The sequence below is a fragment of the Lissotriton helveticus genome, chromosome 10, assembly GCF_964261635.1.
Source record: "Lissotriton helveticus chromosome 10, aLisHel1.1, whole genome shotgun sequence".
Lineage (NCBI taxonomy): Eukaryota > Metazoa > Chordata > Amphibia > Caudata > Salamandridae > Lissotriton > Lissotriton helveticus.
This window is the reverse complement of record NC_136071.1, coordinates 1,094,317,833-1,094,331,189: the sequence shown is the minus strand read 5'-3', so window position 1 is coordinate 1,094,331,189 and position 13,357 is coordinate 1,094,317,833. Positions and strand designations below refer to the sequence as shown.

Below are 13,357 nucleotides of genomic sequence, written 5' to 3'. Positions count from 1 at the left end.
ACCCTTGGGTTTAAGTTCTTGTTGGACCAGGCCCTCCACATACAGGTCCATAGCTCTAGTGTCTTCCGATTCAGGAACCCCTAGTATGCGGATGTTGTTCCGTCTTGAGCGTCCCTCTTGCTCGTCCAGCTTTTCGCGCAGTTCCTTGTTTTCTTTCGAGATCCGCTCCATATTAATTTGCAATTCCGAGACGTCTTCCACCAGAGACTTTGTGACCACCTCCATTGAGTTCACTCTTTCGGACATTTTGTGGAAGTCCGCTCGCAGCAGCGTAATTTCCGTTGATATCGACCCCACTGTCACCTGGACCTGCGTCAAGGCCCGCATCACATCCTCCAGAGTCGCTTTCTTCCCCCCCCCGCCGGTCGTTTTGTTCGCCTGCATTTTCGCTTCCGTCGGGGAGGATAACGTTTTATCAAAGGCATATTTTTCGAGCCTTGATTGTGTGTTGCTGCCCCTCGCTCCCTTACCCGCCATTTCGGCCGTCGTCGCGGCGGTGAATCTCCGAGGAGTAGGTGCCAGGGACAACGGGCGTAGGGAGCCGAGGCCAACCGCAGGTACTCCGGCGACGGCTCACGGAGTTCCAAGGAGTATCGATGCGAGTGGACCCAGCCGCTGGTTAGTTCCTCCAACGTCGCCGCCGCTCACGCTGTCCCGCAGGCCACAATGATGGAGGGTCGCGCGGGTCGGGCCGGCAGTTCTTATAGCCCGCCTGGGGGTCGGATCAGGTGGTTCGCAGCAAGGGGACTGGAGTCGCCTTCTTTTCCGAACGCTGCCCACACTGCGGCCCCGTCACGTTGCTGATGGTCGGCGGGGCTCTCGATAGGAAAGTGGCCTTCGTCGTGATCACCCCGGCCGCCGCAGGAGCGTGCCCAACGTCTGTCGCTGCCAATGTCCCTCTGATGTCACTCTCTGCGGCGACCACTCTAGCAATTCCGCCCACTCCCCGGCCGGGCGAGTCAAATGGGGTAATGGCACCACCCCCTCGCGGTGGTGTACAATGCAAGGCGCGGGGCACGGGGCCTCGAACTGTCGTGCCGCCACCGGGACCCCCTCTGTCCGCACTGGCGAATGGGTCGGAGCGGTGTCTTGTCGGACCCCCGAGCCACGCGCTCCGAGGTCCGAGCGGGGACTCCCGCGGCCCCCACGCTACAATCCGGGCACCTCACCGATGCAGGTGCCTCCCGCTCTGTCCTCCGCTCCGATCCGCCGGCGGGCCTGGATCCAAGATGGCGGGTCCGTACTCGGACTCGGCAGGTCCGTCTGTCTCTGGGGCGCGGTCCGGGGCGCTCCCCGGCTCCGATCCGGTCGCAGCAGACACCGGATGGTCCCGGCTCACAGGCACCCGCAGTCCGATTTCTCCAACGGTCTGTGCACACCTCTCGCCCTCAGAGCCGCACCGCCAGCGGTAGCTTTCGGTTTCTCGAAGCCCAGTCCGCAGTACTTCCTGTCGGGTCCCGGAGGTAGTCAGCCTCCCGGCTTCAATTGCGCTCAGTGGCCCGAACAAGTTGCGTGACAAACTCCACTTCCCTCGGTCGGATTTTCGTTTTGGCTGCCGCCGGGTGTGCCCCCCGGTCCCGGGCTTCAGTGCCTACACGCAGGGTAGTGTTTAATCATCGGATAGTTAATCGGATTTGCGAGGAGGCCTCTTCAGCCTCGGAGCTCGCCTTCTAAGCTGCCGCCATCGTCGGCTGCTAGCCACGCCCCCCTAACCAGTGCTTTTTGATATGATGTCTGATCCCCTCCAGATACTCAGCAGTACCAGGGGTGTCTGTCCATCCATTTGTGTACCCACTGTGGTCTCTAGCCTGGTCAGTACTGTCCCAGCTTCGGGCAGTCCTACTGTGTGGAGAAAGGTTCCACGCCACCCACACCCTCGCAAGTACTTATCATGGTCCTCCTGCCCTATTTTGTATAGTAGTGTCTTAGTGTGGTAGGACCTGTGCACGATTTTTAGTTGTATCAAGCGGAGGTGCACTTCTAGGACCACCTCATTGGGAAACTGTTGGGCGCCCTTCTAGTCTTCGTCGCCTCTGTCCTCCACGCCTGCTCACCAGCGCGCCCGTAGCTTGCCCAGGTCTCCCAGTGCATTCATCATCATTGTTCTATAGGTGAGAGAGATTGCCTTGGCGGTCATATGGCTGTTCAGCAGCCGTCTCTCAAGGGGGGACTCTCCCATTGTCTCTTCCTCAGGTGCGAACCGAGCGCAAAGCGCATGGCGGAGTTGTAAGTGCTTGAACATCTGACTGGAATTCATATCATGCTCCTGGACTATTCTCTTCTCATTCCATGCCTGCAAGCGTGGACAGACCTATCCAGTCCCATGCCTTGGATCCTGTGAGGCTGTTCACTGGGCCCAATTTGTTCCCCTGCCACTGTGGGATTTTTGGTGTCAGTAATTTTTCCCACCCCGTTTCGCTGGTTAAGCGACTCCAGGTGGTTACCACTGTGGTGGGAAAAGGTGGGGTGCCTTCTCCCATTTTACTGCTGTATAGGGTATGGAGTTGTCCCTTCTCACCTAGCCCTCCATGGTCCAGTCTGTGTGCAGGGTCGTCTAGGGGTGCATACTCCCAATCATTTACTACACTGACATGTGTCTCTGTGATATTTGTTAACATTCGGGAGTGCTATTCTGCCCTCATATGATGAGCTCATTTTCTTTAGGGTCTCAAACAAGAAGAGCCACTACACCAAGTCAGATGTTTCGTGTCTACTAAGGTGATGGCCAGTGGCACAGTCTGGTCTCTTGCAGCTGTCATTATTGTACAGGCGGCATAGGTTAAGTTTTGTGGACCTGTGTGGCATGAAGCCTTTTTAGTCTGGGTGTACCAATTCCAGTATCGCCTTCCTCAGTCTGTTCGCTAACACCTTTGCTAAGATATTTCCTATCTGTGTCGAGTAGCCAGACACAACTTTCGAGAAGGCATGGAAGCCGTCGCCATATGGATGAAAAACAGCTGCCTGCAACTAAACACCAACAAAACGGAAATCCTCATCATGGGCCCAAATCTCAACGCCTGGAATGACATCTGGTGGCACCCCCGCCCTCGGAAGAACATCCACCCTCGCGGACCACGCACGCAACCTGGGAATCATCCTGGACTCAGCTCAAAATGGACCGCCAGATCAACTCCGTCTCGTCCTCCTGCTTCCACACCTTCCGCCTCCTACGTAAGACCTTCAAATGGATCCCCCTCAAACACAGGAAAACCGTCACTCACTCCTAGGTCACCAGCAGACTCGACTACGGCAATGAACTCTCCTCCCCCAACGCCTTGAGACCCTCACAGGTGAGTAGTCGTGCAAAAAAACCCATGATTGATTGATTGATTGATTAGCAACATCGTCAGGGAGGATTCAGAGCTTTCTCTCGGCTTTCTTGCCTTAAGTATGGGTATGATCGTTGCCACGCCCATGTTAACTGGGAGTGTGCTCTTACTCTGGACCGCCTAACATTTGATGGAGTAGTAGCACAATCTCACAGGCCATCTGCTTGAGAAATTCCCCCATGCTTGACCGGATTGTATTTGTGTGAGGACCTGCTGGGTCTCCTCTCATGGGAGGTCCTCTTCTTGTTTTTATCTCGGAGTCTGTTAATGACCTAACAGGGCAGTCCCGTATTAATTCCATTACGGCTGTTGTGGGAATTGCATTAGGGTTAACCTTACTCGTAAAAGTTTGAACCACAAAACTCTCTCCTGGTCATCTGGTGCCCACCTAGCTACCTGCCTATTTACTGGTAGGCAAGAGCAGGATTTTTCCGAGGTACTCATAAGGGTATGAGTCTAGACGTAATTAAATGGGAGTTTGGGCTCAGATGAAGCTGGCCCTGGGTGCAAAACTTCAGTCAGTACATTGGGTTTTACTTTCACTGATGGTAGGTGTAGGTCCAGGACCTAAGCGGTATGCCTAAACACCTCAGGAAAGATGTGCTCTCTAGCCTCTCTTCCATAGGGTATCTAGTGGATGATACCAGACCTGTGTCTGGGGAGGTCTCCATGCCACTTGCATCTTTCAAGTCATGTAAATGTCATCATCATTATTGTTTGGGGGGAAATCATCCCCATCATTACCTTCATCATTGTCCAGCTGATAAAAATATAACCCAAAAAGGTCATGAAACCTATGGAGAAGGCTTCATGCACCAGGAAGAGTTTTGTCGGAATTGGAGCATTTTGGGACCTGGTGTACTGTAGTGGAGTCTAGGCCCGACCTCAATCTGTCTGCAGTAGGTGGAATCGAGAGTATTTTCGCCAGAACTGAGCTTGCTTTTTTGTCTGTTTTAAAATGTTTTAAACTGAATTTGACCTGCAGCAGTTTTAACGCTGTCCACAATTTCTAATATACCTGAAGGAGGGAGCAGCTAAAAATCAATTCTGCTTATTTACATAAATTAGGCATCTCAACCATTTTTCCTACTTTTGGGACTGCTAGAGCCGCCATTTTGTGGTGAGTATGCGCTCTAGCCTCTCCAGCCCTGATGTATTTAAGGAAGGATGCAGTGCTGACGCGCACGGGCAGAAGGCGCCAAAGGCAAGTCCGTCTGCGCCCGTCAGCGTCCTGGAAGCATCCAGCATCAGCCATTATGCCGGTACGAACTCTTTAGGTAAACTATTTTATTCTTATAGTTCCTCTGACACAGACTTGCCCTAACACGAACCTGCTTACCTCTCTGCCTAGACTCTCCGGTCTGGTCAGAGGTTAAGTGTACTCAAAGTAGTTTTCACACAAACTTAAGGGTCCATGGCAAATTTGAGCAGTCATGTTGCAGGGTCCCAAGTTTTGTGGCAGCTTTGATTAATGCACGTTCTCTCCCTAAACATGCAGAAAATATATATGACTTGTTATGCAAAGTGGACTTGCATGTCTGATCCTTGGCCGGATAACCTGCTGTCCAGGGACGCAGTGGCCATCAATCCTATCGCAAATCATCTTCTCAATACTTCATTCTCGTCGGCTACTGTTCCCAAAACATGGAAGCAGGCTAAAATTGTGCTGCTACTAAAACACCCTCCGGCTGATCCAATGGACCCGGCCAACTATAGGCCCATTTCTTTACTTCTGGCCCTCTCAAAGGTTCTAGAAAATCACGTTAATCAACAGCTATCCCTATATTTGGAAAGCAACAACCTGCTGCACTCCAGCGAATCTGGGCACTGAAACAGCGCTGATGGAGGTGGTAGATTTCATCAGACTTAACCTCAATGCTGGAGGTGAGGCGGTGCTGGTTATGCTGGATCTGTCAGCGGCGTTCAATATGATTCCTTATCACACCCTTTTGGCGTGTCTCCAGTCCATTGGGATTCGTGGAAGGGCCTGGAAATGGTTGACTTCTTGCCTCGATGCCTTTGCTAACCTGACTGGAGGCCCAGTGGAACCATAGGGACAAAAGTATGCCAGATGAAACAGAAGAGTGCCAGTATTAAGCAGCATGGCCTCTTTGAATGCCTCTTCCTTCTGCAGCCTTTCCTGTGGCCTGGGAAGTCTGGGTTTAATGGGGTCAGTTGTGAAATCAGCTCTGTGACCAAGGATTGGGAGCAAGATCGGTTGGCACTGTACCACCTGCCTGACTTCTCTTTGGACAGACTGGTGGGAATGCGGTTGAGTTCCCCTTCGACCTCTCGCATTTCTTTTTTGACTTACCGGGCAACGTTAATCATGAAGAAGAAGACTGTTGTGGGAGTAGCCTCAAGAGCTTGAACAATCTGTACCCTTGTTTAAAGTAGGCCTTTTGCTAGTCCGAGGCTCGTTTTGGAGTTCAGCAATGTACAGCTTGGCTCCACAGTCCTGATCACCTTCAGGTGCATAAGGTCATATTCTTTACTCGTCTTTTGAGTCATTCCCTAATCCCAAACAGCAGCGGCAGTCCTCGTGCGGGCCTGTCACTGACGTCTGTTTACAGAAGTCACAACACAGTTTGAATCCTGTAGTTTTGAGTGGGGACATAGTTCCCTTGCACACATGAATGAAATGAGAAGGAATTCATCAGTCAACGGCAGGGAGGAAGGCTCCAGATCCAAATTCAAAGCCGCTGAAATGAAGGAACTGACATTGCTGTGCAATTGTGCTTATAAATGGCTCTTCTTCTTGGCATCCAGGTTAGAGCGAAGAATGACGTCAACAAAGAGCTGCACAACTCCATCTAGCAGCACGTGGGATCACTGCTATTAAAATTTCCGGATCCAGTCTGGAGCCTAGGGAACATTCTAAAGGGGGGGAATCTGTGTTAGATGCATCCATCAGAAAGTGCATTTCCCTTTTCTAGCCTTTTTGATGTTGCATCTTTTGAATCAAGTGCCTTTCTATGTGTGCAGCCAATACCTCTGATCCGTGCCCTTAGAGTTTTGTATATCTGAGTGACAAGCAATTGGTCTAAAGTTCTGTTTGTGGCATTTCTGGCACATTCAGTGTGAAGACGATTAGTAATGGAGCTGGGCGTGGAACATGCATGTTGCCCTGCAGTTATTAGTGTTAATTTTTTAAGCTCGTAGCCACTGTGCTGCCATCCTGAAGCATGGTGTTTGTGAAGCTTTAGATTGTCTTCTCTCCACACTTTCTGAACATAATGACTTGCTGACGCCTGCTTCAGAACTAGCGCTCATTGCACAAGTACATTGATATCATGGGTGTCCTTGTTGTTGCTTTTTAACAAAAAAAGTATATGATTAGCTTTTACCTCCTTTTACATTATGTATATATATATATATAATGGCCTGATTGTATTGGATAGTAACTTTTTCTTGTTGTTGCGCACAAATTAGCCAATTTGGAAGATTGCTATACATTGGATGTATTATATTCTAATTACTTGCTAAGAGAAAGAGAGCTTGGCCTCAGTCAACATTCTGTGGTAGTTGGAGCCTGGGCCCTTTAACAAGAGCAGTTTTATGTTAAGAATATTTCCAGTAACCGCCCAAATTTCTAGTAGACCACCAAGTTTAATTCCTACAGTGGTCTGAGTCGGAATCTTAGTACAATCCCAAATTGAATCCTACTTGGGAGCATTTTGCAGCTGTGGGTATGGCTGCAGCTGAAGCATTAACTCTACTTTAATTTCTGAGCTCTTCAAATCTCATTGATGGTGTGTCTTTTTTTCTCCCTCTTCATTGCAGGCGGCTTTGGAAGCTTTGGATGAACTAGATCTCTTTGGAGCTAAAGGAGGTCCACAGTCAGTCATCCATGTCCTGTCGGATGAGGTGCAGCATTGCCAGGTATTCAGCTGGAACATGTTTGTGCGTGGCTCCTGACCATAAAATAATACACACTACGTTCAGGTGTCAATTACCATTTCCCACCTGACAACTGCAGAAGGTTGTATCTCTGCTTGATAAAAGTAACATTGAAGGCAGCATCAAGAGGGACAGTCTTTTTCTAAGCTGTTTTCTTTTCAAAAGTGAAAACAAAAATAAAATTCCTAAGATGAGAATCAGTTTAGATATGTTCACTCAGGAATATGGGACTGAAGGTACCAGTTTGCTACTGATCATTTGTATATTGCTTAGGTTACCCTGAGCCCTCGACCTTCACTTTGAGCTTGAAGGTTGAAAAAGTGAGGATGCTTGGTGTTTTGGGTGGAGGCAGTTTAGGACCTTATGATTGGTTGTGCAGCTGAGTGCTCAGCAGTGTTGAGTTATGGTATAGATGTGTATAGAGTTTATGCTCATACTGCTAGAGACTGATTCAGCATACTGATACCCCGGATGCACTGGCAAGCAACTCATGAATGTGTTTTGGATTTTGTTAACGTGCCAGTACGGCACCAGTGATGTTCGATAGGTAGCCGTTGCATAGAAAGATGTGAAGAAGATTTATTGCCTGATCTTCCTAGATGTTTTCATTAATGGGTAACACATTAATGGGGTAGAATTTACATTTTCATTGGAAAATTCTTAATAAATGTCCGAGGACGAAATAAAGTATGTGGTTAAGAACTTGTTAAATTCTTGAAATTGTATAAACTCACTGTGCAGAAAGAAACATCGCCCAAGTAGGGTTTTCGGAGTGTGGTTCACAAGCCTTTTAAGTAAAAAACAGACTCATCTCACAAGGTGTTCAAAGCCTTTATACCCACATTTTCAGGATCATGGTAGTATTCAAGAATCACAAACCTTCAAGGTGATATCAGGCCGTATGGCTTTGCTACTCTAGAAGTGTAAGATACGGTGTGCTCTTATCAGAACCAAACAAAAGTCAACAGGACAGTCTCTAGAGGGGCTTTGCTTTTAGTAAACCATTCAATTGTGCATCGTTGGCTTGTCAGTGGAAATGAAAAGCTTGGTCTTTCTGTTAAGTTAATCCCTCTACACATCACAGGTGGCCCAGGATATATTTACTGAAAGATCTTATCTTCAAACTACCAACTGCCATCCCCAGAGCCTCCCTTCACCACCACGCCATACTCTTTGCTTGCGGATGCCAGCCTTATATTCTACATTCCATTGTGGCTAATGCCACACATCTTCCCCCTTTATATTAACAACAAAATGTAAAGATTACAGTAATGTTTAACATAACCTAATATAATACAATTTACAGCATTGCATTCATTAACACTTACACCAATACAGAATATTTTGCAAATTAGCATTTAGTGCACATACAGTTTACTACACATAATATTGTGCAAATTAGCATTTACTGCACATACAATTTACTACAAATTCAATACCATCTTAACTACATTATCTAGAACTCATTCAACAACGTAACCCCCAAGATAAGCCGGACCCTCTTTCCCCTTTGCTGCACCTGGAGGGTGTCCCTTCCTTCATTTCTCCAAATAAAAAAGAGGGACCTGCCAACCAAAGGGGAAGGGTGCCAATGAAGACTTTAGTCAGAAAGGAGTACCCCTTGGACCACTGACACACTTACCATACAGCTCTTACACATACTGCCTCACACCAGTAACATGAGAATGGACAAAAAGGACGTGATCAACCAAAACCAAATCTAAAAAGGTATACAATTTTTATTAAAAAACATATGTGTCCGATCACAATCAATTGAAAAAGGCTAAAAAACAGTACATAAATGTAAAAATGTCAAAATAACATATGACTTAATACCACAGTAAATCTACATGTCATACAGTAAGAAACATTACAAATTGGGAACAAAGAAAGAAAGGACAGTAATTCCTAATTTTAGAGAGGGAACCATTAAATCATCAAAATTAGGAATGCCTACCAGTAAATAGGCAGGTAGCTAGGTGGGCACCAGATGACCAGGAGAGAGTTTTGTGGTTTTAGAGAGGGAACCATTAAATCATCAAAATTAGGAATTACTGTCCTTTCTTTCTTTGTTCCCAATTTGTAATGTTTCTTATTGTACGACATGTAGATGTACTGGGTTTTAAGTCATATTTGTTTTTGACATTTTTAAATGTATGTACTGTTTTTTAGCCTTTTTCAATTGATTGTGATCTGACTTATATGTTTTTTAATACAAATTGTATCCCTTTTTTAGATTTGGTTTTGGTTGATCACATCCTTTTTGTCCATTCTCATGTTACTGGCGTGAGGCAGTATGTGTAAGAGCTGTATGGTAAGTGTGTAAGTGGTCAAAGGGGTATTCCTTTCTGACTAAAGCCTTCCTTCATATTTACACTCTAGATGATCCTCTCGATTTCTTCCAGTCCTTCATTAGCATTGCTTCCCATCATGTAACCACCACATTCATCCTCACACTTCTCATCAACCATGTCAGACTCAATTCTTTCATTTTTGCACACCGCCACACAACAGAAGTTCCATATCTTTACATCCTCGAATTGGACAGCACTTCCTAGCACCTTACTAATCTTTAATTGTTTTGTCCACCGAGGTTTCCCCTTTTGAATGAATCCTGGTCCTTTGACGCAGGTATACTGGCCTTCCACTACTTAAGGAATAGCAGCTCCATTACTATGGTACATTCTTGTGCGCATTTAATACTGTTCCACTCTTGCCCTCATTTCACTGTCCCTTACATTGCTACATTTCTTAAAATTTTTCTCCATTAACGACCAAGGTACTAGACTTGTAGTAGGTTTCCTCGCTCTCACGAGTTCAAAAGGCATTTTCCCTGCAACCGAATGCAGAGTTATCTTATATGATATAAGCATACTTTGTAATGATTTCCTCTGCGTAAGCCCTGATTTCAGTTCGAGTTTGATTGCTTCTTTAATGACCCTGTTGACTCTCTCAACCTGACCATCCGCTGCAGGATGGTACAATGCTACCCTTGAATGCTTTATATCATGTTTTCTCAAAAACTATTTAATCTTATCAGACTTTAGTTGTGCACTGTTGTCCGACACTAACACTGCAGGCACTCTTTCACTTACAAACACATCCGCTAACTTCTGCAATAATTCTCCCTACCATCCGAACCTTAGACCATTTACTAAAGTAGTCAATTAGCACAATAGCAAAACATTCCTTGGTTGGCATTGTGAAAAAGGGTCCCATAAAATCTTTGGCTAATTTTCTCCATGGTCTGTCCGGCAACTCCACTGTGGCCAAAGGTATCTTGCATGGCTTAGCAACCTTATTACTTGGTGCACACATAGTACAATTCTTTACCCATCGATCAACCATTACATCAGATCCCTAGCCACCAAACGTTCTCCTTAATGTTCCTCTTAGTATTGGACATACCTCCTTGTCCCTCATGGCCTTTGTTCATCAACATTTCACTTACCCCTTTGGAGGAGTAATTTTATCTCCTCTTAATACCATATCATTGCATACATACAACTCCTCCTCTAGTTTTCAAAATGTGGAACCGTCCCCTCTCATCATAGATTCATATGGCCAATCTTTGGTAGTATATGTCTTAATCAATTGTAACTCAACATCCTTCTCCATTTCTTGCCAGCAGTCCTTTGCTGATAAGAACTTTTCTTGGTCTGCTTTCTTTACCATGCCACATAACAAATATTCATATGTGAATGCAATATCACATTCTACATGCTTACTCTCCTCTTCACTATTTTCACATTCAAAAGGAAGTTGTTACAGCCCGTCAGAAATCACATTGCTCCTGCCTGGTACAAATTAACTTTCAAAATGTTTCATCTGCAGCTAAGAGGCCAGCCTTGCTAACCTAGGAGATAATTTCCTTCCCCCTTCCACCCTGGCTTAAGTATTGTTCACTAAAAGTTTATGGTCATACAGATTTTAAACCTACTTCCCCAAATTAATAATCTACACCGTTGCACAACCCAGGATGCCGCCAGTAGTTCCTTTTCTATTATGGAATAGCTTTTTTCCGCCTGGGCTAATGAACGTGAATCATATGCCACTATCCATTTGCTCCTTACCTTTTTTCTGAGCCAAGACTGCCCCAATACCGTAACCCCTGGCATCCACTGAAATCATACAGTTAACATTAATCTCAAATGGCTTGAAGCAGGGAGCTTGCAAAGTCTCTTTCCTAATACATATGAAGCAATTTGATTGCTCTTGTCCCCACTCATAGGATAATTTTCTATTAATCTTGAAAAAAAATTCTGTAGCGCTCAAAAATAATGTTAATTTCTCCTCACAAGTAGGTTCAAGGGCATTCAATATTGCTTCAACGTGACCAACCTTAGGACGTATTCCATCTCTTGAAATAGACATGGCCTAAGTATTCTACTTGGTCTTTATGAAATTTGCACTTTTCCCTCTTTTTTTGTCAATCATTTGTCACTGAGGATCGATAGTAAATGATCCAAAATGCCATCATCTGTAATTTTATCCTTTCCAAATACCAAGATGTCATCTTGAAATACCTTTGCCTCATTCACATTTGTCAATAATCTTATCATCTCCCTTTGAAATACAGCTGATGCACTAGCCACCCCAAAAGGCATTATTATGTGTTGAAAATCCACATCAGTTGTTATAAAAGCAGTAAAATGCCTAGAATCATTTTCTCATTCGATCTGGTGGTACGCACTAGATAAGTTAATTGTCGAGAAAACAGTGCCATGACTTACAGATGATAGTAATTCTTTTAAATTAGGTAAATTAAATGTATCTATCTAATGGCTTCATTCTGACATCTTAAATCTACACACAATCTGAATTCTGTGTTGGCTTTGACAGATATTTTAAACCTTTTTATGCACTATAGGACCCACTCCATTACCATCTCAACCAGCATAGGTATATAGGAACATCACTGTGAGAAGCTGGCTTGTTACCTGGTGTACACTTATGTAAGTGAGCACTCTGCACCGATCCAGACTACCCTTTAGTGGTCTTAGACAACCTTATTAAGCTCTCTAAGCGGTTGTTGTGGAGAGCAGCCCTCGGGCTTAGTAAAAAAGGAGGGTAAAGCAGATTGTTTTACCAGAGCATAATCTTATTGATATCAATTAAGTGAAAAAGAACCACACTGTGTATTTATAAAAAGATGTATTTTTATATAACACTCACTAACACTCACTAGCATTGAGTGCATCTCCTAGCCGGAGATGCACTCAATGCACACAATACTTTACAATAGAAACAGGTACTAAAATAGTGGATGTGAACCACGACTTAAGTCAAGACTGTACCCAGAAGACATAGAAGTGCCGGGAAACCAGGAATCCCCCAAAGTTAGGTAACCAGAGCCCCAAGGAGGCTGTGTGCAGAGTGGGTTGCACTTTTAAAGAAGAAGGACCCTTCCCAGTGGACCCTGAAGAAACCCTGTGGAAGACAGAAGGTTAGAGAGACACCCAATCCGTGGATACCTTAGGAACCTTAGGAACCAGGATACCTGCCCCAGGGGAGCCGAATGCATAGGTGTGAGTTGGCGTTGGAAACCGTAGTTGAATCCAATGGAGGACTTCAAAAAGATGCTGCTGCTGGAGAAGGTGAAAGTGTCTGGTGGAACTCAAAGGTGGATTCAAGTCGAGAAGTTCCTGAAAGCAGAGGCAACAGAGTCTATGACACTTGGAAGTGACCAGGAGGCACAGAAGACTATGCTCACCGATGTCAGGTGCTGCAGGAGAGTTGACGGTGACATGGGAGCTGCAGCTGTGATGCTGTAGAAGACCAGGAGCTGTTCACCAGCTGTCCCATGCCAGATGTCGAGGGTTGAGGAGTTGGTGTCCGTCGGGAGCAACAACAAGCCCTGGCAACATGCATACTACGTGGAGAGAGAAGGTGCAATGTCGGGACCAGCAAGGTCCAGGTGACTCACCACAAGTAGGGGAGTCCGGGCAGGCCCCGAGCAATCAGGGGAGCCCAAAGAATATGAAGATGACCCTCAAGAGGACCCACAGGCTGGAGGCACTGGAGTCGCAAGAGGACCTCGAGCAGCCCACCAAAGAAGCAGGCCCACGATGCAAGTGATGTGGAGAGGACGGAGACCTTGGTCACTGGAGATGCCTGAGTTTGGGGCT

The 13,357-nt window shown here is 46.0% G+C and overlaps 1 protein-coding gene across 4 annotated transcripts in view; it reads left to right on the top strand.

The window, feature by feature from the left end:
- PHKA1 (phosphorylase kinase regulatory subunit alpha 1) overlaps window positions 1-13,357 on the top strand; it is a 1,063,236-nt gene that overhangs the window by 279,104 nt on the left and 770,775 nt on the right. For all 4 annotated transcript variants that reach the window (XM_078663812.1, XM_078663811.1, XM_078663813.1 and 1 more), the window contains exon 7: window positions 7,113-7,211. In XM_078663812.1, coding sequence (XP_078519938.1) covers window positions 7,113-7,211 — 99 coding nt within the window. The remainder of the gene's footprint in view (window positions 1-7,112; window positions 7,212-13,357) is intronic.